The sequence below is a fragment of the Cynocephalus volans genome, chromosome 13, assembly GCF_027409185.1.
Source record: "Cynocephalus volans isolate mCynVol1 chromosome 13, mCynVol1.pri, whole genome shotgun sequence".
Lineage (NCBI taxonomy): Eukaryota > Metazoa > Chordata > Mammalia > Dermoptera > Cynocephalidae > Cynocephalus > Cynocephalus volans.
In genome coordinates this window covers 23,301,173-23,327,821 of record NC_084472.1, presented here as the reverse complement: position 1 = coordinate 23,327,821, position 26,649 = coordinate 23,301,173, and the positions used below count along the sequence as shown (strand labels likewise).

General features: G+C 39.2%; 1 protein-coding gene across 1 annotated transcript in view; it reads left to right on the top strand.

The window, feature by feature from the left end:
• Positions 1 to 26,649, top strand: part of CHST9 (carbohydrate sulfotransferase 9) — a 288,995-nt gene that overhangs the window by 103,527 nt on the left and 158,819 nt on the right. The window contains exon 3 of the mRNA XM_063076908.1: positions 26,516 to 26,554. Within this exon, the coding sequence (XP_062932978.1) occupies positions 26,516 to 26,554 (39 nt within the window). The remainder of the gene's footprint in view (positions 1 to 26,515; positions 26,555 to 26,649) is intronic.

The following is a 26,649-nucleotide window of genomic DNA, read 5'->3' as shown; positions in this document are numbered from 1 at the left end:
TAAAAAAAATGTTTAAAACCATAAGGAAAAATATAAGGCCAGTCTGAAAAAAGAATATATAGTTATAAGTGAAAGCCAAATGAAATTCTAAAACTAAAAAAAAGATAGATATTAAAATAAAATTTAATAAATGGCATGGATACAATACTAGTCACAGTTTTCAAAATTATTAATTTGGAGGGCACATTTGAAGAAATAGAGAATGAAGCATTGAGAAACTACAAAATTTAAAAATGTCAGTTAAGTTAAGAGAGGACAAGGAAGTCCAATGTACATATAATAGAAGTAAGAGGAAGAGTGAATGAAGAAATAATCAAAACAATAATTATTGTGAATGTTCCAGAATTAAAAGTTCCAAGTAGATAAACACTCAAATCCCAAATGTGATAGAAATAAGTAATTTCACACCTAGAAATGGCATAGTGAACCTGCAGAATGCAAGGGACAGAGACTTAAACACTCCCAGAGGGAAAAGAATGTTATTTAAGTGACAATACACATCTTCAGCAGCAACAGATGTTAGAAGACCAAAAATTGTCAACCTAGAATTCTATGCCTAGTTAAACCATCATTTTTGAGTCAGGAAAAGAGAAATATATTTTCAGGCATGCAAAGATAGAGTTTACTCCACAGAGACCCTCAACGAGAGACTGAGATCAAAGATAACTCTCACCTTTCTGGGCAACTGGGTAGATACTATTCCCATTTACTGAGATTGAGAACACAGTAGGAGTGTGTTGAATTTTAGATATTTTAGAACATATATATGGAGATGGTTAGTAGGTAATTGAAGCTGACTATTTGCTGGAGATATAGATTTGAGAGTCATTGACATTTAAAAGACATTTAAAGATATGGGAATGGATGTGATTGTCCAGGGAGAAAATTTAAAGTCAGTATCAAAGAGGTCCTAGGGAAGAACCCTAAAGGACCCATCATTTAAGAGATGAGCAAAAAAAGATCAGGGAAGACAGAAGGATTTGTTAGAGAGGTAAAAGAAAAACCAAAAGAAAGTGGTTTTGTGTGAACAAAAGGAAACAGAGTGGACAATGGTGATGAGTGTTAATGTCAGAGATGTTGTAAATGTCAGAGATAAAATAAAGACCAAAAATCCATCCACTGGATTTACCAAACAGAAGATTGTTGATGATCTAGGCAAGAGTGCAGTCACTGGAGTAGTGGGCACAGAAGACAGTGACAGCAGCTGAGGACTGAATGGGAAGTGAGCAAGTGGAGACAGAGCACAGGAGCCTCCCGCAAATCTTGGCTGTGAATGAGATGAGAGAGGGGGCCGGCAGCTGGGATGAAATGTAAGGCGGGTGGAGGGTTTGCTTTGTTTTGTCATTATAAAACAGAGACTTGATCCTTTTTATACACTGATTTAAAAGGATCCAGTGGAGAATGAGTGAGAGAGAAAGGAAGTAATTTGGGGGGCTGCAGAGTCTGGTATCCAGAACAGCCTTGAAGAAGGGAGGGATGCCTCTTGCACTGTGACAAAGAGAATGAAATAAGCACGGTGTGGCTGCAGGTGTGCAGGCAGAACTTTGAATGGGAATGCCATTTAATGGTGTCTGCTTTCATGTGTGAAGTAAGAAGTAGCTGAGCAGGTAGCTAGTGCAACAGGGAGTCTGTGGAGAAAGGAGAAGGTCTGAAACACCTGGAGTGGAAAATAAGAAAGGGAACTAAGGAAACACAGAGGATTGTGTTTCATACAGCCTGAGAGCCTATTTTGGATTGGAAACCATGAATTTTGAGTTATTTACTTGTGAGGTCGTGTATCAGATTTGTGAAATGTGTGTAATTGAGTATTTTATTGCATCACCATTCATCAGTGAAATGAAAAGTCAAGGAGTTGAATTGATCCCAGAATGTGATTTTACCAGAAAGTACAACAGAAAGGCAAGAAAACAAGGATTTGGGGTTATGATAAAGAGAGAGTTTGAAGTGATGGAGTACTGGGGAAATGGCACTAATTTATATATACCGTATTTATTTATAGATCTAAAAGGAGCCAGATATTTTTAGACCAAATTTTTAAACATTTTTTTCAATTTTGATAAAAGAAAATAATGTTTTTATGTTACTGGTGTAACTTTGTTCAAAAGCCAGGAACCATTTTTAGGAGTAAATGATTGGAATTGAATTTCATCAGAATGTTATCTCTGCCTCTCTTTATTCCCCTTATTTTCTCCAGATTAATTTTGACTTGGATATTTGTACTATATATAGGCCCTTATCAATATAAGGAAAATAAGCACCTTATTTTCCTTTGCAGGGACATGATTAGTTGGGAGAGAGAGCAGGCAGGGAAAGTTGGGGAAAGGAACATTTTTGAAAGTCTTCTGTGCATGTGAGAGCAGAAAATGGATCATTCAGAAAGAGTCCCCAAAGTAATATAATATGCAGTAGTTATGACCTTCTTGTTTTCTCACAGATTATAAAAAATATCTGCTTTGAGTTTTGGTACCCATTCCCTATACTATGCCCTGGTGTTGCTGCGATACAGTGGTTGAGGGCAGAGGGGCTTAATAAACTAAATTGGATAGGCATTGCCAGAAAAATCATATGGCCTGTCAATCTGAATATATTAGGTTCAACATTCCAAAACTCACGGTAACTATTTATTTTTAAATCCTACTTTGCAAAAGGGTGCATAGGTCCTACAGAAAAATGGACATAAGGGAGTAGGACTATAAATGCTCAAAACAATCCACTTCTTCTTAAAAATAGTTAAATGAAAAAGAGATGCTTTGGGTACTATCGCGCCATTGAAATTGACAGGTTGGGTTTAGTAGTTGAATCTTTTGACCCCATTACAGGAAAGCCTTTTATTTTCTTTTACTTTTTTTTCTTTCTTTCCTTCTTTTTATTTTTCTAAAGAGAAGGAAAATGTCAGACATCAGTGTGTTGGTACTGCCACAAAATATTATTAAAGCATAACTACCAAACCAGAGAGCATTGCCCTGTAAATTTAATGCACTGTCAGTTTTGATCTAGGTGTTTTGTTCTCCAAAGAGATGCTTAATCTTCTAAAAAAAATTGTATGGAATGGATTTCAAAAAAAGTCTGTTGTGGTAAAATGTCAGTACAGTTTACCAGCCAAATAACTAACTAGAGACATTCCCATAGGTGAGTATATGAATCTGAAACTTGGTAAAACTATGAAAATATTGATTAAATATTGCAATGATAAATGGTACCATTTTACTTTCAAAAAGGCAATTGGAAAATTGGGTCATACTAGTGGAATTTAGTGTTTTGAATGTAGATAATTCTGTCTTAATAAAGAATATCAGGGATCAAGACCAAATAAGATCATGCACATGAAACAGAGCCCACTACAGAAATATAAGGCTTTATTTTTAAAAAAATAATAATCATCATAAGCAAGATCTAAACATATTTGCTGAATATGGTGATTTCCTAGAAGTCATGATATTTACAAAAGTTTGGTGAGACCTATTAAATCTTTTTAGAAATTACTTTAATATCTTTTTAATAACCAAATGAACACATGAAAAAATAAAAATAATTTGGAATAAATAGTGAAGTATAATTAATGAAAAAAGACAACTAGGTTTACATAAAATTGTAGGCAAAATTTCACCTACTAGTTAAGGCATTAAATAATGAATATAGGAGGTATGTGAATCATTTAGGCATTTGGGGGTTAGTGTCATCCTGACAGATATAAGAATCATATTGATTTATTTTACTCTGGCTTGAAAGTGAATTTAGAGTCACCATTTATTGAGAGTGTAATATTCAGCATTCCTTTTCATTTTTCTAATAACCCTAAAAGATTGGTATTATTTCTTCTATCTTGAACATGAGGAGATGCAAGTTCAGAGAGGAGAGCAATGGCCTAGGTCACACCACTGTTAAGTGTGTGACCTACTTTGCCTTATTAATGTCTAGCAATTAGTGCTCAAAATATGTAAATGAGGAGTAGCTGTGTTACAGCACGCTCCTTTCCTTTTGAGTTTTTTGCCCAGATCCAAAAGTCTTTTACCCTCCTTAACTCACTCATTCTTTCAATATTTGAATAAACTGTTCCCCTACCTTCTGTAAAATCCAGTGTCCTCTACATGCCCCGCACCCCAGGGAGCTTATAATTTCTCTGGTCACCATCTCTTCCATTTTCTGCTTATGCCAAATTCTTGATCCTACTCCATGTTTTACCTCCTAGTATGAATCACTCTCCAGCCTGTATCAGCCCAAATATGGTTCATAAACGTTTGCCTCCCTCATGTGACACTATTGTGCCTAACCGACTTTTGTTGACTTCAGGGGTTAAGAGAATGGGGTTAGGGGTTAAGGCTCAGCCTAACACAGAATTGGAAGCAACTTAATATTAAAAGCCTAAAAATCAGGGACTGACTGTTCTTTCTGTCCCCTCAAGTTTATACATTACAGGCCTTATTTGTATGCACCCAAACTAAACATCTTGCCAGGGGATACATATCCCCATGTGCCCAGCTAAAGAGGTGGCATGTGATACTTGAAATGTTTGAGATGACAAATAGCCCAACAAGTCGGGCCTCTTCCCCTCCTGCCCCAAGCTGCTGGCAATCTATTTCAAATTGTGTCTGCATCGTGGGGTGAAGCATTTACCAAGGGGTGCCAGCCTCGCCCCAAGCAGTGTCCTCCTGCTGAATATGGGATTAAGTGACAGTCTCTGCATGCTAGCCAGAGAACAAAAGTGCATCGTGCATATCATCACCAGAGGCATGAGCAGTTTAACAAAAGAAACCTCTTCTTTTTTCAAATGTTTATGGTGTCATATGAAATTCTGCCAAATATTTCTAAAATGGCAAAAAAATATGCATTCACCACATTTCTTTAAATGAATAATTCACCCATCCATGGGAGCAACATTTGAATAACTAAAACAAAATCTGAATTTTGAACCATCTTGAGTCGAAGTTAGCCTTGCCTTTTTGTTTAAAGCCCAAATAGTACCCTCCATTACAGAAAAAGTCACTGCTCTGAATTGCACAGAACAGAGGGCTCTGCCTGTGTTAATCGTGGTGGCGTCTGCATGGGTGGATGTTGTTGAAAGCCAGAGATGGCTACCTGGGCCCCATCTTCTGGCTGCATGAAAACTGCTGGCAGAGCTCACAAATGTGTGATCTGAATTTTGTAACATTTGTCTTCACCCTTTGAAATTACTCTTTGCTGTATCTATTGTTACTTTCCCAGGATTTACAACTGGCTGGTCAACAACTGACAACAGCTTGTCCAGAACTGAGTTCAGTCTGCCTTTCAATACTCACGCCTGATTTTTTTCTCCAAAATATTTAGCAGTGTCATAATAGAGTTCAAAAAAATTTTTTTTGTCAAAATGTATCCTATAGATATTCAGGGTTCTGAGAGGAGTCTTCTAGCTGTCTCTGGAGTATAACTGGATTGTGTACATTTGCTATTGCCTTCTCCTCTTTTTAGAGCTGCCCCAGCGAAGGTGGAAAGCATCGCCACAAAAGTCTACAACCCTCCCGGCCTCCCGCTCCCACCACCCTCATCCAGATTTAAAAATAATTGGTTCAACTGGAGGATAAAACCTCAATTAAAAAAACAAAAATAATATGCAAATAGCATAACTTTTTAAAAAAATCTGTAGCAAATGGTGAATTGAGGAGTTTAAAGTCAAAGTGACAGATTGAGGCTATGTAAGCAGCCAGTTTAGATAAATTTATATAAAAAAAAAACTTACATATTTTGCACAACAAAGGAAAAAGAATAGAATTGACCCATTTCCACAAGACTTCAGAGAACATTTTATACAAATGACATGGATCATCTATATCCTTTAATATCATGCTAGGAGGGAGGACTAATAACCCTGTCCTACTTTATTTACTTTATAAAAGTATAGAACTTTTTAAAAGAATTTTTCACTTTTGTAAATATACCATAATTTAACAATGATTCATTTGTAAAGAAATTTGATTGCATTTAGTTTATTTGTATTTTACCTCCTTAGGATAAGCATTGCTAGGTGTTTTTGAGATGGAACATTGGAGACTGTACAAATAAAACAGATAATTTAAATCAATCCATCTCTCAATTTTGTACAGAAATTAGGTCAGAGTCGTGAAAACTGAGGGAGCATATGTGCTAAGCGGCATGATTTTTGAAATTCCTGGGTTCAAATCCAGGGTCTAACACTGGGTAATCTTGGGCAAGTTCACCTCTCTGAGCCTCCATTTCTTCATTTATAAACTGCGGAAAAAATACTCCCCCCGCCTTCCCTTCCCCTGGGAGTGATAGGAGAATTCGGCGAGACAAGGCATGTGTGCTGGTCATTCCCAGGCACTCTTCCAGGAACTACCCTTGGTGTCTGTGTCATGACACACCTGCCCCTACAATTGCTGGGTCTGGAGCAAGAGAACCAGCACGGCCCCTTTTTCCTTCTACTTCCATCCCTATCCCTCCAGCATTGGGAGGAGCTGCCAGCAAATGCATGGGAACCTTCTATGCATATCCAAACCCCAGGCATCCTTTGAATACCCCTCGGGCCTTGGGGCTCACACACCAGTGATGCAGTCTGGCCCTCTCCTCTGGAGATCAGATCTGGGCAGAGTTTGGCCAGAGAATTCTGGTATCCCATGTGCTCAGTGCAAGGTCTGGGCAAGACATGGACTCCATAGGAAAACCCCTTGGCCCTCCTCACCCTATGCGGAGGTGATGTGTGTGGAAGAGACAAGAGTAGACTGTCTAAAGTGCAGTCCCTAGCTAGGGACTAGTCTCAACCCCACAATTCCTGAGACCATCTTAAAGGCAATGCCCTTTCCTTTGGGTTTTATTCCTAGTTTATTTAGCATAGACTAACATTATTTGTGGTTTGCCTGTGTATGCTTTCAGCTGCAAGTAACTAAAAACTTTAACATAAACAATAAAGGGTTAAATAAATCATAACAAGAAATCCTGACGTAGGGTGGCCGCATGGTACATTAATTCAGGTGCTCAGCAACATCTTTGGGGTGTGTTCCCTCCAGTCATCCTTGCAGTGAGTTGGTTTTATCTTCGCATCCCAGGCACCATACCCAGATGTAACAACATCCACTAAAAAAGAGATGGCTTCTCCCATATGTCTCTTTTTATTGGCAAGGAAAGCCTTTTAATGAAGTTCCTCAGCAGAATTCATCTCATATGTCATTGACCAGAAATGCCAAATGACCACCTTAACCAGGGGGATGGGATCATAATGATCAGTTGACATGTCTAATGCATGTCATGTGAGAAAAGGGCTGGGCACCAGCATAAGAAAAGAGGAGAAATTACATGGGTAGGCACTCAGCTATGTCTGTCACGGTCAATAAAGCTAGAAAGTTACTTCCCTCCCTGGGAATGCCAAATTCTTAGTCGTGTGCAAATCTAAGCTCCCAGTGGCTGAATACAATTGAAATACTCTTCTCAGTGTCCCCACTAGCCTTCTTGGAACTGACCTGCACCCACCCCTAATGTTATCTACTTCCTGCCTTCCTGGTGGGAGCTGTCCCATCAGAAGGACATTAAACATCAGGAGCTATTTCCTGCACCATGTCAGTGCCTGGCTTACTTTTTCTGAAATCAGCAACTCACACTGATCACCAACAAGAGATTTTTCCAGAAAATACCTTATTGCCTTAGGCATCCAGGTGATATTTATTTCTCTTCCTTCCTGGAGCCTCTCTCACTCTGTGTCTATTATTAGGTAGAAGCCTACTTCCAGCCCCGACTGGAGGCTGTATCAGTTGAGCCAGTCTATAGGCTCTTTCACTCTACAGCCCTTTCCTGACCTGGACTGTGGATTTCTTACTTCTTACAATAGAATTGCAGATATGAAGTCCTATCCTTCTGTCTCTCATGTAATAGGTGCTCCACAGTGTTTGCTTTCTGCTTTCTCCTAAGTGTCCAAATGTTGGTAAGCCTCTCCCCTACATATAAAATGCACCAGACAATTAATAATTTTTCTAGTAGACTTAAGTAGTCAACCAAATTTTCAGAGGATAGTTTTCACAAGATTACAAAGTACACCGCAATGCTCAAAAGCAGTAAATCAATATCCACTGATCTAAGCACACTTTCCTTATTTTTTTCCTTCAGCCCATGAAATATGAGCTTCCCTGAATGTCTAAGGCCCAAGCCTTTGATGTGAGTCAATGTGAAGGAAAAGATGAGTGTGGCAGGGATTTTTTAAGATGAAAAAGGAAAAACTCAGGGCTAGCGGGAATAAAAACTGTGCTAACTTCTCAAAGAATAAAATTAAGCTCACCTCTGGCCTCCACCAGCTTTCTCCACAAGCTAATGGGATGATGATTAAGAGCATGGAGGAAAGAGAAATGAAATGCCCTTGTTTCCTCCAGATAAAAAGCTGGACAGGATTATGTGTCTGTAAATTAAATAAATTGCTGTTTAAAGTGAATAAACTCAGACTTGACAAACATAGATTCGGATTGGACTCATATCATTACCTTTCCGAATGAAATGTTCCCTCTTGTTGCCTTTATACAGAAAATTAATCCTAAATAATTTTAAAACTCTTAATGCAATATAGATTCTACTAATTTGTCCTTTAAAAGTAAATCTACTCAAGGATAATAAGATTGTTTTAAATTATTTAGCAAAATTTGCTGTTGGATATTTGGAGTGTTTCAGTTCAGAGGGTTTCTATACAATTCTAACCATAAATGGTAGAATTTTTTGAAGCCTAGATGAATGTTTAAATGTTGTTATTTCAAGTGGCTACCTGCAGTTGATAGTTTACTAGTTCAAAGTGCTAGATCATTGGCCAATTTTCACTTTACTTTTGACTGATAACCTAGACACAGGGTAATAGTGTAATACTCTTATAAAACCAAAATATGTATTAATTTACAGAGTTGGTGCTTTAATGGCACTCCTAATAATAACAGGTTTTATTCTTTTTCATATAAAGGAGTTTAGATGCTAAAATGCTGGCTAATAGAAGATGTTTACAGTTATAGTTGAGCAAATCATCTCAGGAAAGAATTTAGGTGAGCTCTACTTTAAGGGAAAAAATATCAATACATATTGGTATATATTGATATGTATAGCAATAAATATTCCCATTATGAAAACAGAAATAGGGTTGTTTTGACTGTCTATTGCTATGTAGCAAAGTATGCCAAAACTTAGTGGCATAAAAAAATTTTTTTGCTGCAGTTTTATGGATTAGGAATTTAGGAAAAGTTCAGCTGGGCAGTTTGTCTGTAATCTACATGGAATTCACTGAGGTGACTGGAGCTGAAGAATCCACTTCCAGGATGGTTTCTCCATTCACATGTCTGGCACCTGGGTCAGGATGGCTGGAACAGCCGAGAGCTTTTCATGTACTGTTCAGGCAGCTCTCTTTCCAAGTAGCCTGTGTGTGTGGTTAGCTTGAGCTTCCTCACAGCATGGTGGTCTCAGGGTAGTCTGACTTTTACATTGTGTCTGACTTCTCCCGAGCAAGCTTTTAAAGACTCAGAAAGTGGAAGCTGCCTGATTCTCAAGGCTCAAGCCCAGAAATTGGCAAAGCACTATTTCTGCTATATTCTTTTGGTTAAACAAGTTACTAGACGTGGATAGATTTAAGAGGAAGGGAATTAGATTCCACTTCTTCATGTATTGTCATTTTCATTCAAGCACAGGAGTAAAGAAACACATTATGCAAAGATGCTTTATTTTTCAAAATAATTCATTCCAGTTTCTTTTATATAATGAACACTCCAGAGACATTTAGAATATTACATCATTTAAAAATGATTGTTCACACCTAACTTACTAAAAACATGTTTATTGCATAAAGGAAAGTAAAATGCACATATTCCTGCTTTAGTCAGTAGCTGAAGCTTACGTTATTAAAAATAGCATTCTCATTTTGCAGAACTATTTAAAACCTGGCAATAACTGGGTATTTACTTTTGCCAATCTGACTTCAACATCGAAAGGTCTTCCAAAAATCTTCTCTGCCAAGAAATGACCGCCTCACAATGAGATCCTGAATATCAAAGGTTTACTCTAAGATTCAATTCACCTGGGCCAGTGCTAGGAATCAGAAAGAGACTGTTGCTTGTCACATTAATTATGTGCTTGTCAGGTGGATTTAAGTGGGAAAATATTCTGTACTTGAGAATTTCCAAGACAACCTAAAACTGTTGTTTCTCATATTGACTTCACTATTTTTTTTGCAGAGAGGTCAGCCCAGGAAAATTCTTTGAGCATTCAGTTCTTCCCAGGCTTTCTACATGCCATGACGGATGGCAGACCCCAGGGCTGGGGAGTGCAGATGGAGAGTCTGCTCTGCCAAGGCAGATGGCCAACCCCAGAAGCCCAGATCTATCTGTATTGATGTTTCTAAAGGGCCAGTTTTTGTATCTCAGTACACACTGTCTGGAGCTCACAGCACTTAGTGTGCTTATAATGGCTCTCTTTGCCTTAGCATCCCAGCAACATATCAACTAACCAAATAGAAACAGACAGAGGAACAAGTGGAGTTTATCTAAACCTGCAGGAAGGCAGTAAGGATCCACAGCCATACAGGTGCTCATCATCGATGTTTGCTGAGGCCAGCGGTGTTTCAACATCAGCACGAATCCTAGCATAAATGATAAAATAAACCCCTCTGCCTTTTCGTACTATTGATCAAATAGATGCTATGCAATTTCTATAATTTTATGTAGATCACTTTAGACCAGTTGGTCTTTAAATTGGCCTAGTTAAGCTTCTCTGTTTCTGCCCTTACAATACAGTACTTATAAGATCCTCTCATATCCCTGTCTGCACAATTTCTTTTGGAATTATTAAAAAATAGCATTTACCTATCTAAATGAAGAGACCATTGAATCTTGGGAAATCCAAGTCACTTGCTCAAGGTCCTACCATTTGTTGCAAAGAATAAGTTCTGGCAGGGAGAGCTTCTGATTTCCAGAGCAGCTCTTCCTTTCTATTTGGACCATACCAGACTGTTGACCATTCTGGAGCTGCTGGTCACTCCAAAATGTAGATGGGGATTTGAACCGTAAATGCTGGATCCTAAAATTGTATGATCTTAGCTCATAATTGGAGAGAGTTTTGCCACATCAATCTGTGTTTCTCAAACCAAACTGCTTTTGGAAAGAGTTAGGACATGAGGAGTAGAGGAAATAAAATGGAAAGCCAGGTCTCCTCAGAAACTCTAAGGGAAGGCAAGATAAAGAAGTGATGATTAAGATACCAAGAAACGCTCAAAGTTTGAACTTTATAATATTTGTATAGATTAAGCCATTGACCTTGAGTATATTAAGAATTATCATATGTTACTAGGGACCACCTGATATGGAATATTCATAAAAAGAAGCAACTAGCAATGCATTAAGTTTCTGTGTCCCAGGCACCGAGTTAAGAGCATTATAAACATTATTGCATCATGCACTCAAAATATTTAGAGATTATTATTAAATGTATCATTTTATTTAACCATCACAATGACCCTGTGAAGTGGATATTTGTCTTACCCTGTTTTCCAGATAAAAACAATTTGGCTTAGAGAGGTAAAATGGTGTGCCCATGATTCCATGGTGACTAAGTGGCAGAGAAACAAACCCAAGTTCTTCATCACTCTACAGACTTGCCTGTAATCCCCACAGCCAATAAGCTCAGAAAAGGTAAAAATCTCTGGGTTGATATTACAATCCTGCCATTCACTAACTGGAACCTTGTGCATGTTACAAAAAAATAGAAGTACTTTTCATCTACTCCATGGAGTTATTGTGAAGATTAAATAAATAATATTTAAGTGTCAATAGAATGCCCAACTCATAGTAGGTGCTAAATAAATACTAAACTACTGAAAAAAAAATGTAAGGTCTGAAGCTTTTTTATGGCATTCTACTCCTAAAACATTGTGATTAGATATTTAGCAGTAAAAATAAGCAGTTAATTCATTCAAACAAATAATTTGATAAACAATAAGTGGCTGGTAAAAAGACAACCTGAAGAATGATTTTTAACAAAATAATTTATGCAGGCAACTCTCCAAATCTAGGGACTGGTTATGTATGGCTTACGGCTATCTCAGCTAACTCACTCAGCCCTCCCTCCCCTCCCACCTCAACTGGTTTTTTACCTTCTCAATCTTTATTTGCCACTTAGTAATTCAGTGATTTTGCAAAGTTATTTAAATTCTTTGTGACTCAGTTTCCTTACCTGAAACTGGGTACCTATAATATTTGTAAAGTCTTATAATACTGTGAGGACAAAATGAATTAATCCATATAATATGCTGATAATGATGGGCACACAGACATTGTTTAATAAACTGAGCTATGATTATTAGAATGATGATAATAATAGCACTCTGCTAACATCACTTAGAAACAAGAATGGAAAAGCTGGCTGGTGAGCTCAGTTGGTTAGAGCATGGTGCTGATAACACCAAGGTCCAGGGTTTGATCCTTTTAATGACCAGAAGCCAGGAAAAATTTTAAAAAGTGGAAATAAAACTCAAATTGGTTCTGATTGTTTGCCGTTGAAATTCCAGAGAGAAAGAGGATGATAGATAGATGGTGATAGATAGGGAGATATCTTATGTGTATGTATGTGGGGGGGGGTGTCTTGAGTATGCACATGCACATATGACAGAGCGGGAGAGGAGAGGAGAGCAAAGAGGCACACGTAATGAGAGGATACTCCATGCTTCATCCCCAGGGCTACACAGCTCACAGGCACCCATGGTTAAGATTGGAGGTCAGTCCATCTAACTCCAAAGTCTGTGTTTTTCTTTGCTCTATTGTGCTGTTTCCTGTGGGAAGAGATTGACTAAAAAAATCCTGCATTTAGGTGGATTTTATATATTTGTATTCTCTCTCATTACAACCAATAAGCAGAAATATTTGGTATACTAATATTTAAAACAGCAATAATTTTGAAATTATTTTAAGATATTGATAAAGGTATTTTTTACTCTTATTTCCCAACTGCACATTCCAAAGACTACTTTTCTCATAAATCTTATGTAAAAAGCTAAGCACGGCAATAGTGGTGACTTGGGTTTTAGGTCTAGCTCTGCAGATCAACCAGCTCTATACCCTAGTTACCCTGTCTGTAAAGTGAGGCATTTGAAGCAAGCAAATCTCAAAGCCCCTTCCTCTCTAAGTCACTACAAAGTAAAAAGAATTAAAACGCACCTTTTTCCACTTTTTCTATTTAACTCAGAAGTACAGAAGTACTACAGATTCTCATTATCCAAAAATATTACCAGTATTTTTCCATTAAAGTCTAGATGAAATAAAAACAATATTAAAACACTCATGAGAGTTAGCATAATATTATCCGGTGGTTATGTTATCCCCTTCACTTTTTTAAAATAAGTAGCACGTGCACAGTAATTTTCCTTGTCATGATTCTATGCCTTCTTCATAGTGCATTTTACCAAACATCGGACGTAAATAAACATTCTCAGGTATCCTAGCAACAGGATGTGATTAATAATACCTCTCAGAGCAGGTCAAATAAAATGCCTGAGAGTGAACGCAAACTCAGAATTGGCTACTGAGAAATTGGTGGTGTGGTGGGGGAAGCTTGATAAGATTCCGTGGCAGAATTTACTATACAAAGATGGAAGCAGGTAGAAGAAAAAATATATTTTAAAGGGAAGACTATATCTGAGCATGAAAATACAATATATATGTGTTTACTGTATACAGTACATGCAAATATATATAATTGCCTTTTCCTTAGAAATGACATGAAATACTGAGCTGTTGTACATATTGTCCCTATTCATTATTGGTGAAAAATCATTGAATTGTCATTTATGTCTATGGTTTTAAAATATAAGAAACCATTACTGTGATTAAGAGACTATGTCCACACTGCAGTACTGAAGTGTACTATAAACTGATATATATTTAATGTTTCTCCATGGGACAATATGAACAACCTCAAGTCTAAAAGAGCTTTTAAGAATATCAAGTCTCAGTTTATATAAATAGTCATGAGATGTGGAATTTTAGTGTCCTATTAAATACGTGTTCCCATGTAAGAAAAAAGTTTTACGCTGCAAATTTAATTTTTATGAGATTACAGTCCAATTTTTACTCCTCACAGGCAAAGTGCTGCATCCAGGTTTCAATAGAAATAAGATGCAAACCATAATGTTTTGTTTTTAAACTAGAATCTGTGAGAAAATAAAGCACAAATAGGGCAGACTACATGTTCATTATTCTGAAAGCATCTCTGTTATTTTATCACCTACTTTTCTAATATAATAGTTTTTCTAGGTTGTCAGTTGTAATATAAATACCTGCTAAAAGCTCTATTCTTGGTTGCACTTTCATTAAATTTTAGCAGTGCTAAAATTTACTCCTTGTTCTCTAGCATTTCAAGGTGGATTGAGGTGTGGCACAACTCTATGTCAGCTTGGTCCCAAGCAAGTGTGTCCAAGGCACGGTGCTAGGGATCAGAAGAGAGAGAGACGTAGAACTCACCACTTGCCCTTAAGGAGGTCATAATCTGGTTGGGGAAACAAACCCACAACTCATTAGGACCAAGCACTGGAGTTAGTGCTATGACAAAGATATAAATAAAGGGCTGATGGAGCATAGAAGGGTGCTTAATTCTGTAGGGTGTGGGGAGTTAGTGGGGTGGGCCCAGAGGAAGAGTCTTCACAGAAGGACTGGGAGCTGAGCCCTAGAGGATGAATAGGGTTCAGATAGGCAGGAATGGCATGGCAGGACATTCCAGGAGGCAGAAACATCATTAGTGGGGAGTCGGGGTGGAAGGTGTAATTTCTGGAATAATGAGTGAGCATTCTGTATGGTGCTGTAGGGATGGTAGCAGAAGGTCTGTTGTGACCAAATGATCCAGGGTCATAAATTTCATATTATGCAATGTGGATTTTAATCTTTAGGAAAGATCTGACTTCAAGGACAAACGCAAACAAACAAAACTAATGAAACCAGTTAGGAGCCTGTAGAAAATAGGTAACCCAGGAAAAGATGTCAAGTTCATGAACCAGGCCAATGTCAGTGAGAAAGGAGAAGATAGATCTGAAAGGCATTATAAAGGGAGAACTTCATGGACTGAGAGACAGATTAAATGTGGAAGTTTAGTAAAAGGGAGGAGCAGATGGTTCTGGGGTTTTGTGTTTGGGTGTCTGAGCAGACAACACCAAGGATGAGCAATTTTGTAGGGAAATATAGTGATTCAAGTTAAGGAGATGTGTTGAAGTGCAGTAGAAGATACAGGTAGAGATTTCCAGTAGGTTTAAAACCTACGGATTTGGGAGCTAGAGCTGTAGGTCTCAGGATCATCTCTTTCTATGGAGGTGAACACTGAGAATGAGAGACAAGATTACCCCATACAGAGCAAGATAAAGAGACTAAAAAGGAAACATAGAGGGTCATCTCCATTTAAGCAGTGAAATCTCTATGTCCCTTGATCAATATAATATTATCTTATTTATCTAATTTTTATTGTTCTAATTGGAAGTTCAGTGTATGTATAACTAAGAATAGAAATCTAAGCAGATTCCTATGACAGAATTAATAGCCTGGTAAAACTAATAAATAACATTTATATGGCACTCTACAGTTTACGAAGCTCTTATATATAACATGGAGGCCAAGAATTGTTTGAGGTCTCAGTGAACAAACACCAGCCATGCCTTCCAGTCTCACTTCTGAAACATTAGACCCCAATATTTAGTGTGAATTTCCTCAATTTCTTGATGCTTCACCATAATCGAATCATTTAATCTCCACAGCATTCCAGAGAAGCAGTTTCTGATCCCCGCCTTATAGATGAGAAAGTCAGGGAGACTGATTAATTTGCTCTTAATCAGCATCACTGTAGGTATATTATATTACATTAGTGATGAAATAACACAGACTTTCATAATATATATTTAAAAAATTAACCAGAATTTAGCAGCTTAAAACAACAGTAAATTTTTATCATCTCACACAATTTCTGTGGGGAACTCTGGACTAAGATAACCGGATGGTTCTGGGTCCAGGTGACCCATGAGTTGCAGCCAAGATGTGAGCCAGAGCTGCAGTCATCCGAAGGCTTGACTGGGGCAGGTGAATGGGTTGCTCATGTGCTTGGAAAGTTGATGCGGCTGCTGGCAGGAAGCCTTTGTTCTTCATTGCATATCTCACTGCATATTGACAAGAAACCTCAGTTCCATGCTACGTAGACCTCTCCATAGGGCTGCTCAAGTGTCCTCATAACATATCATCTGACTTTCCCCAGAGGGAGTGATTCAAGAGAAAACAAGATAGAAGCCACAATTTTTTTAAGACCCAGCCTCAGAAGTCACACACCATCATTTCTGCAAAAACTTACTGGTTATATAGGTCAGTCTAATTCAGTCAGAAAGGGGACTATACAAGGACATGAATGTCAGGAGAAGGGGAAGATGGGGATGACTGGGGACACCTTGATTACCACACCATATTATTTATCTTAAATACATTCACTTTCAAATTTCAAGCTTTATGACTTATTCTAATACAAGTTAAAGACTCTCCAAAGAGATGTTTTTCTTTAAACATACAAGCCTTGAATACTATTTTTTAAAATTCATGAAAAAGTTTGAGGTCTTTCATATTCATAAGTGTATACTCAAATAGTAAACAGTGTCTGGCTCAATAGAAAACCTAAACGAGGAGGCACCCCATCACACGTGGTAATGAATGAGGCCTTTAAATGGACTATTCATGCCATTTATCTGTTTGAGTCATTGAAATATATTACATCAAACAAGTCCTCTGGAAATCACCCAAATGAATAGAATGTGCCATTAATCACGGTGCCAGTGAAATGAATTCTATTCTTTTGGCAAATGCATGAGGTAAGTTGTATATTTTCCACCTTATGTTTTAGGATTTTAAAACTCATGAAGGGCTGGTAGAAAAACTTGGATAAAATTTACATGTGGATCCTAAGATGGCAGTGGCTGCGGCGGTGGGCGCAAAGTAGCTGAGCTGGAAAAGGCAGCCACTGGGCCTTAGGCAGCTGGGAAACTTGTGGACCTTCCTCTTGCCGTCTCTTAAGGAAGGACCACTGCTGGTGGCCGGTCATAGGGGCTGACCGCCACTTTGCCCTTGGCAGGAGAGGCTGCCTCATTTACAGGCAACAGCTTTGAAGTATGGAGCACGAAAAGAACTGTTTCTTAGCTGCAAAAGCAAGTCTCAAAACAGTGAACACGGTGCCGGGGCTGCTGTTGACGCTGCCAGGATCCCGGAGGCTGGGGCCGCGCTGAAGGCGGCCAGCTGCCCTATTCAGGATTCGAGGTTTCAGGCTGGCATAAAAGAAGATTCCTGGGAGCGCCTTAGCCGCACTGCAGGACCGAGTGAGCAGCCCGAGGCGGCGGTGGCAGCCGAGAACGGGGACGGTGATGACACAGAGGCAGAGAGTGAGGCGCCTGACCTAGCACAGCCCTGTGAGTGACCCCCGGCCCGGCCCTGCTCGGGGGGCGGATGCCCACCCGGCTTCCGCCTGCCCCATTGGGGCCACTCACCGGCCCCGGGGCTGCCTCCATTTTCTCAGGGAGTGGCGGCTCCGGCCTGGCTCGGCTAGGCCTGTCCTCCTTGCCCAGCTCGGCTCCTCACTGAGCCTTCCCACTTGCTTGCCCTGGCGTGGGGCTTCCTGGGGCCTGTGAGCCGGCCTCCCCTCCCACTCCCTCCGCTGTTCTCTGGTGGGGCTGGTGGCGTGGGGCGTCTCCGGCCAGTGTTGGGAGGGCGAGGAAGTACGGGCTAGGCCGACTGTCACTCCACCACACCCTGGGCTCCGGTCCCTAGTAAACATCCTGTTACTGGGAGGCAGGTACCATCTCTGTGGCCACCAGTTTGGAAAAACGCCTAACTGATTTCTGGTTAGGAATAGTGTGGTCAGAGCATTCTCGAGTTTGCTTGAACCTGCCAGAGAGCTGACTGCGGGTGGGCACCTGACTCGGTCTGCGCCAGGGGGATTCAAAGGTGAACCGTGTGCTGTGGGCTCCTCCCCCAAGGAGCTCATGCTCTGGTGTGGGAGATAAAATAAGTACACAAATAACCGCGATACCAGGATGAAGGTGATAAGTCCCGAGAAAGATCTACACAGTGCTACAAAGGCACCCAGAGCGACCGGTCGTCTGTGCCTAGCAGAAACCTGGTAGACTGCCTGGGCAAGGCGGTGGCAAGCAGAGTCTTCAAGGCCCAGCTGATAGACGAGGGCTGCAGAAGACACATCTTAGCCCAGCCCAGTGTGCACAGAACAGGGAGACGTCCGGCTAGGGAGGCGGAGACTCGACAGAAACCACACAACCTGTGGGGTCGCCACTGTGTGATCCAATAGCCCGGGCCAGAGCGCATGGAACAGGGAGAAGTCATGCATGGGAAGTGGAAGCTCAGCAGAGACCACACACCCTGTGGTACCGCCCAGTGATCCAGCAGCCCAGCAGAGTCCAAGCTGACCAGACAAGTGGCTCCCCAGAGAGGCCCAAGACCCAAGGCAACCACACACACAAGGCACTAGAGGCCAACTGAGCAATCACGGAGGTAGCCATACCAAATTGGCAACCACAGCAACATCTTAGTTAGTCAATAGTCTCAAACCGGTGGACTGTGAAACCCCCGCCACAATGAATGAACATCAAAAAAAAGATACCAGAAATACAAAAAATCAAGAAAATACACCACCAAAAGTTAATAAATCTCAATCTCTAGATCCTATAGAACAAGAAGCCCTTGAAATGACTGACAAGGAATTTCGAGTCATAATTCTAAGGAAACTGAATGAGATACAAGAAAACTCAGCTAGACATCATGATGAAAAGAGGAAAAGTATACAGGACCTGAAAGAGGAAATGTACAAGGAAATCAATTTCCTGAAAGAAAATGTAGCAGAACTTGCTGAACTGAAGAAGTTATTCAGCGAAATAAAAAACACAACGGAGAGTTTAACCAGCAGGCTTGTCGAAGTTGAAGAGAGAACCTCTGAACTTGAAGATGGGCTGTTTGAAATAACACAAGCAGACAAAAAAAAAGAAAAGAAAAAAGAATCAAAGACATTGAAGAAAATCTGAGAGAGATATCATACAACCTTCAGTGCTCAAATATCCAAGTCATGGGTATTCCAGAGGGGAGGAAAAAGGAGATTGCATTGAAAACATATTCAACAAAATAGTGGCAGAAAACTTCCCAGGAATAGGAAAAATCACAGATCTTCAGATCCAGGAAGCTCAACGATCTCCAAACGTATTCAACCCAAAAAGGCCTTCTCCAAGACATGTTATAGTCAAATTGGCAAAACTCAGAGACAAAGAGAGAATCTTAAAAGCAGCAAGAGAGAAGCGTCAAATTACCTATAAGGGAGCCCCAATCACGCTAACATCAGACCTTTCATCACAAACCCTAAAAGCTAGAAAGGAATGGGATGATATATTCAAAATACTAAAAGACAAAGATTGCCAGCCAAGAATACTCTACTCTGCAAGGCTATCCTTCCAAAATGAAGGGCAAATAGTATATTTCTCAGACAAACAAAAACTGCGGGAGTTCACTACCACACGACCACCCTTACAAGAAATCCTCAAGAGAATACTGGGTTTGGTTCCTGAAAAATAACTACCACTGCCATAAAAACCCAAGAAAAATCAAAACCCACTAAAATAATGAAAATGGCGTTCCTGAAGAGAAAACAAACAAACAAAAACACTATCTACAACCTAAGGAACCAACAAACACAGAAACCAAATAGTAGATCAGAAAGCAAGGAACAAAAGATACCTAAGACAACCAAACAACCAATAAAATGCTAGGAATAAATCAACACCTTTCAATAACAACTCTTAATGTAAAAGGCTTAAATTCCCCAATCAAAATACAAAGACTGGCTGTCTGGATTAAAAAGGAGGACCCAACTATATGCTGCCTACCAGAGACCCACCTCACCCATAAAGATTCACATAGACTAAGAGTGAAAGGATGGAAAAAGATTTACCATGCAAACAGAAAAGAAAAATGAGCTAGAGTAGCTATTCTTATATCTGACAAAATAGACTTTAAACTAAAAACCATAAAAAGAGACAATGAGGGACACTACTTAATGATAAAAGGACTGATGCATCAAGAAGACATAACAATCATAAATATGATTGTTGGAGCAGCCAGATTTATAAAACAAACTCTATTAGACCTAAAGAAGGAAATAGACACTAATACCATTATAGCAGGGGACCTGAACACCCCACTGTCAATATTAGACAGATCATCTAGGCAAAGAATCAATAGAGAAACACAAGATCTAAACAACACTCTAGACCAATTGGAATTGGCAGATATCTACAGAACATTCCATCCAAAAACCTCAGAATATTCATTCTTCTCATCAGCACATGGATCATTCTCCAGGATAGATCACATATTAGGTCACAAATCAAGTCTCAATAAATTCAAAAAAATTGGAATTATCCCATGTATTTTCTCCGACCACAATGAATTAAAACTAGAAATTAATAAAAAACGAAACTCTGGAAACTATACAAACACATGGAAATTAAACAGCATTCTACTTAATGACATATGGGTCCAAGAAGAAATCAAGCAGGAAATGAAAAAATTTATTGAAACTAATGAAAATAATGATACATCATACCAAAACCTGTGGGATACTGCAAAAGCAGTATTAAGGGGGAAATTTATTGAATTAAATGCTCACCTCAGAAGAATGGAAAGATGGCAAGTGACAACCTAACACTTCACCTTAAAGAACTAGAAAAACAAGAACAATCCAAAACTAAAGTTAGCAGATGGAAAGAAATCATTAAGATTAGAGCAGAACTGAATGAAATTGAAGCCAAAAAACATTACAAAAGATCAATTAATCAAAAAGTTGGTTTTTTGAAAAGATAAATAAAATTGACAAACCATTAGCATGGCTAACAAAAAAAAGAAGAGAGAAGACTCAAATAACAAAAATTAGAAATGAAAAAGGCGATATTACAACTGATTCATCTGAAATACAAGGAATCATTCGAGACTACTATAAACAACTATAAGCCAACATATTTGAAAATCTGGAGGAAATGGATAAATTTCAGGACACACACAAGATCCCAAAAATGAACCATGAAGACGTAGAAAATTAGAACAGACCAATAACAATAAAGGAGATTGAAGCTGTTATCAGAAGGCTCCCAACAAAGAAAAGCCCAGGAAACAGATGGATTCACAGCAGAATTTTACCAAACATTCAGACAGGAATTGACACCGATTCTTTACAAACTATTCCAAAAGATTGAAACAGACGCAAATCTCCCAAACTCATTCTACGAAGCAAACATCATCCTGATACCAAAACCAGGTAAAGATATAACCAAAAAAGAAAACTACAGGCCGATATCCTTGATGAATATAGATGCAAAAATCCTCACTAAAATACTAGCAAACAGAATACAGCAACACATACGTAAAATTATTCACCACGATCAAGTGGGATTCATCCCAGGGATGCAAGGTTGGTTCAACATACACAAATCAATAAATGTGATACACCGTATTAATAAAGTCAAGCACAAGGACCATATGATCATCTCTATAGATGCTGAAAAAGCATTTGATAAAATACAGCACTCTTTCATGACAAAGACCCTCTATAAGTTAGGTGTAGAGGGAAAGTATCTCAACATAATTAAAGCCATATATGACAAACCCACTGCCAATATCATCCTGAATGGGGAAAAGCTGAAAGCTTTTCCTTTAAGAACAGGAACTAGACAAGGATGCCTACTCGCACTACTCCTATTCAACATAGTGTTGGAAGTACTAGCCAGAGCAATCAGAGAAGAGAAGGAAATAAAGGGCATCCAGATTGGAAAAGGTGAAGTCAACCTGTACCTGTTTGCAGATGACATGATCCTATATATCGAACAGCCTAAAACCTCTACAAAAAAACTCTTGGAATTGATAAATGATTTCAGCACAGTAGCAGGATAAAAAGTCAATACACAAAAATCAGTAGCATTTCTTTTCTCCAATAGCGAACATGCAGAATGACAAATCAAGAAAGCCTGCCCATTTACAATAGCCACCAAAAGATAAAATACTTAGGAATTGAGTTAACCAAGGAGGTGAAAAATCTCTATCATGAGAACTACAAACCACTGCTGAGAGAAATTAGAGAGGATACACGAAGTTGGAAAGATATCCCATGCTCTTGGATTGGAAGAATCAACATAGTGAAAATGTCCATACTACCCAAAGTAATATACAAATTCAATGCAATCCCCATCAAAATTCCAAAGACATTTTTCTCAGAAATGGAAAGAACTATCCAGACATTTATATGGAATAATAAAAGACCACGCATAGCCAAAGCAATGCTGAGCAAAAAAAAATAAAGCTGGAGGCATAACACTACCCGACTTTAAGCTATACTACAAAGCTATAATAACCAAAACAGTATGGTACTGGCATAAAAACAGACACACTGACCAATGGAATAGAATAGAGAATCCAGAAATCAACCCTCACACTTACTGTCATCTGATCTTTGACAAAGGCACCAAGCCTATTCACTGGGGAAGGGACTGCCTCTTCAGCAAGTGGTGCTGGGATAACTGGATATCGTTATGCAGGAGAATGAAACTAGATCCATACCTCTCACCATATACTAAAATCAACTCAAAATGGATTAAGGATTTAAATATACACCCTGAGACAATAAAACTTCTTAAAGAAATCATAGGGGAAACACTTCAGGAAATAGGACTGGGCACAGACTTCATGAATACGACACCAAAAGCACGGGCAACCAAAGGAAAAATAAACAAATGGGATTATATCAAACTAAAAAGCTTCTGCACAGCAAAAGAAACAATTAAAAGAGTTAAAAGACAACCAACAGAGTGGGAGAAAATATTTGCAAAATATACATCTGACAAAGGATTAATATCCAGAATATATAAGGAACTCAAACAACTTTACAAGAAGAAAACAAGCAACCCAATTAAAAAATGGGCAAAAGAGCTAAGTAGGCATTTCTCTAAGGAAGAAATCCAAATGGCCAACAGACATATGAAAAAATGCTCAACATCACTCAGCATCCGGGAAATGCAAATCAAAACCACATTGAGATACCATCTAACCCCAGTTAGGATGGCTAAAATCCAAAAGACTCTGAACGATAAATGCTGGCGAGGCTGCGGAGAAAAAGGAACTCTCATACAGTGTTGGTGGGACTGCAAAATGGTGCAGCCTCTATGGAAAATGGTATGGAGGTTCCTTAAACAATTGCAAATAGATCTACCATACGACCCAGCCATCCCACTGTTGGGAATATACCCAGAGGAATGGAAATCATCAAGTCGAAGGTATACCTGTTCCCCAATGTTCATCGCAGCACTCTTTACAATAGCCAAGAGTTGGAACCAGCCCAAATGCCCATCATCAGATGAGTGGATACGGAAAATGTGGTACATCTACACAATGGAATACTACTCAGCCATAAAAACGAATGAAATACTGCCATTTGCAACAACATGGATGGACCTCGAGAGAATAATATTAAGTGAAACAAGTCAGGCACAGAAAGAGAAATACCACATGTTCTCACTTATCGGTGGGAGCTAAAAATTAATATATAAATTCACACACACACATACACACATACACACACAAACCGGGGGGGGGGGGAAGAAGATATAACAACCACAATTATTTGAAGTTGATACAACAAACAAACAGAAAGGACATGGTTGGGGGGGAGGGGGGGAGGGAGAAGGGAGGGAGGTTTTAGTGATGGGGAGCATTAATCAGCTACAATGTATATCGACAAAATAAAATTTAAAAAAAAAAATAAAAAAAAAAAGAATCAAAAAAAAAAAATAAAAAAAAAAAAATAAACAAATGGGATTATATCAAACTAAAAAGCTTCTGCACAGCAAAAGAAACAATTAACAGAGTTAAAAGACAACCAACAGAGTGGGATAATATATTTGCCAAATATATATCTGACAAAGGATTAATATCCATAATATATAAGGAACTCCAACAACTTTACAAGAAAAAAACAAGCAACCCAATTAAAAAATGGGCAAAAGAGCTAAGTAGGCATTTCTCTAAGGAAGATATACAAATGGCAACAGACATATGAAAAAATGCTCAACATCACTCAGCATCCGGGAAATGCAAATCAAAACCACACTGAGATACCATCTACCCCAGTTAGGATGGCTAAAATCCAAAAGACTCTGAACGATAAATTTTGGCGAGGTTGCGGAGAAAAAAGAACTCTCATACATTGTTGGTGGGACTGCAAAATGGTGCAGCCTCTATGGAAAATGGTATGGAGGTTCCTCAAACAATTGCAGATAGATCTACCATACGACCCAGCCATCCCACTGTTGGGAATATACGCAGAGGAATGGAAATCATCAAGTCGAAGGTATACATGTTCCCCAATGTTCATCGCAGCCCTCTTTACAATAGCCAAGAGTGGGAACCAGCCCAAATGTCCATCATCAGATGAGTGGATACGGAAAATGTGGTACATCTACACAATGGAATACTACTCAGCTATAAAAACGAATGAAATACTGCCATTTGCAACAACATGGATGGACCTCGAGAGAATTATATTAAATGAAACAAGTCAGGCACAGAAAGAGAAATACCACATGTTCTCACTTATTTGTGGGAGCTAAAAATTAATATATAAATTCACACACACACACACACACACACACACACATACACACACAAAAAAAAAAAAACAGGGCGGGGGGGAGAAGATATAACAAGCACAATTACTTGAAGTTGATACGACAAGCAAGCAGAAAGGACATTGTTGGGGGTGAGGGGGGAGGGAGGAGGGAGGACGGTTTTTGGTGATGGGGCAACAATAATCAACCACAATGTATATTGACAAAATAAAATTTTTAAAAAAAATTTACATGTGGCTTCCATGTGTTCCATAACCTCCCAGTAACTACTAGCTCGAGCTGTGAAATGCTGACAGACAACAAGAAAGTGATGGCTGGAAGGATAACCCTTGCTTACCCATCCCAAACCAAGGCTGTCACCCCAGCAGCAGTGTTAGCACACGCCATTGCCCTGGGGCACAGCTTCTTCTCTAAGCCTATAAGCATGCTTCCAGGCCCTGTAACTTAACAGAAACCTCCATTTTGCTTCTGCTCCAGCTATTGCCCCATCTCACTCATTCGGATGCTGCAGATTTCATTAACGAGAATCTATATCCTCAGCCTCATCTTCCTCATCATCCACTTCCACTGCAGGCCCTCACAGTCTCACTCGGGTTCCCCACCCTCTCTCTGCTGAACGACTCTATCACAACCTGGCAACAACCGAGTGAACTTGGTAGCATCTTACTTCCTAAAACTTTGTTTGTGATACACAACTCTGCACTCTGTTGATCTCCCTGGATCTCTGCTTCTTCTGTCTTCTCATGGCTGACGTCACAAAACAAAAGCAACATTTTTGTTTCCTTGATTATTGTCCTCAGCCCACTCCCCTTTGCCATCTGCCTTATTGCCCCATTCACCCCTCAGTTCAGGCATCTTCTCAAGATGGACTTTTCCTACATCTTTAATTCAACTCTGATCTCTCTCTCCAGCTCCATGTCCCCATAGTACTTCACACTCAGTCAGTCTAATACCGAATGCATCATTTCCACGCCCTATCCTGTTTTTCCATTTCCCGGTATTGTATCACTCTGCCCAGGGTCACCTAGGCAACCATCCATCTTGACCTCACCTTATCCCTTACAACTCACATTTTGTAAATCCCTGTGCCCTATTATTTCTGCCTTCCCACTGTCTCTTCCATTCACTTCTCTCCTCTCCATCCCACTGCCACGACCCAGTCCACCCTTTCGTTACCTCTAGCCTAACCTCTGGGATAGTCTTCTTCCTGGAGACTGTTGTCAGTGTTCAAATTTCTGAAGCAATCTCTAAATGTAACTCTTCTTGCTCAAATACCCTTAGCTCACACTATTTCTTTTGCCGAGAATAAGTCCCTTCCCTATTGCAAATTCCCCAAGTGCCATGTGTATCTCAAGATCCAAATCAAATACCTCTTCCTCCATAACTTCATGGGCCACCCCCTCCTTTCTTAAAATAATTGCTTCTTCCTCTCGTCTTTAGACAGTCTGTACCTTTTGAGGCACATCTCAGTTCACATGTCCTTTCTATCTTCTCAAGTAGGTTATAGGAGGTTATGGTCTTATTTTATTTAGCTGTTTTCCCCATAGTGCTTTCTATGGGGATTTGTACTTTGTAGGCTTATTGTTGAGTAAATGACTCTTACCAACAAGATTTCTAAAACCCAGCAACATGTTTAATGCTTACCATTTATTTTTGACTTTTATAAATCGATGTGAGAATGTTTTTCATCTTGTTAACTGTGCCCAGTCACATCTAGAAGCATGTTGGATGTGGCTGAAGTAGTGGTCGTATTTGGAAATTGTCATAAACGGGGTTTTTGTCTTAGTTACGGTGCATTCTCATGGCCCCACACTGCAACTTATCTGCCACTTCTCATTTCAGGGAGAGTGGAGAAGAAAAGAGAACAGAAAGCAACTTCAGGTAAGATTTTGTCTAATTGGCTGCAGCTTAATTTCCTGCTTTTATTCTCACCTTTAAAAAAATATGTTTGTAATTTAGTATTCAAAAATTCACAT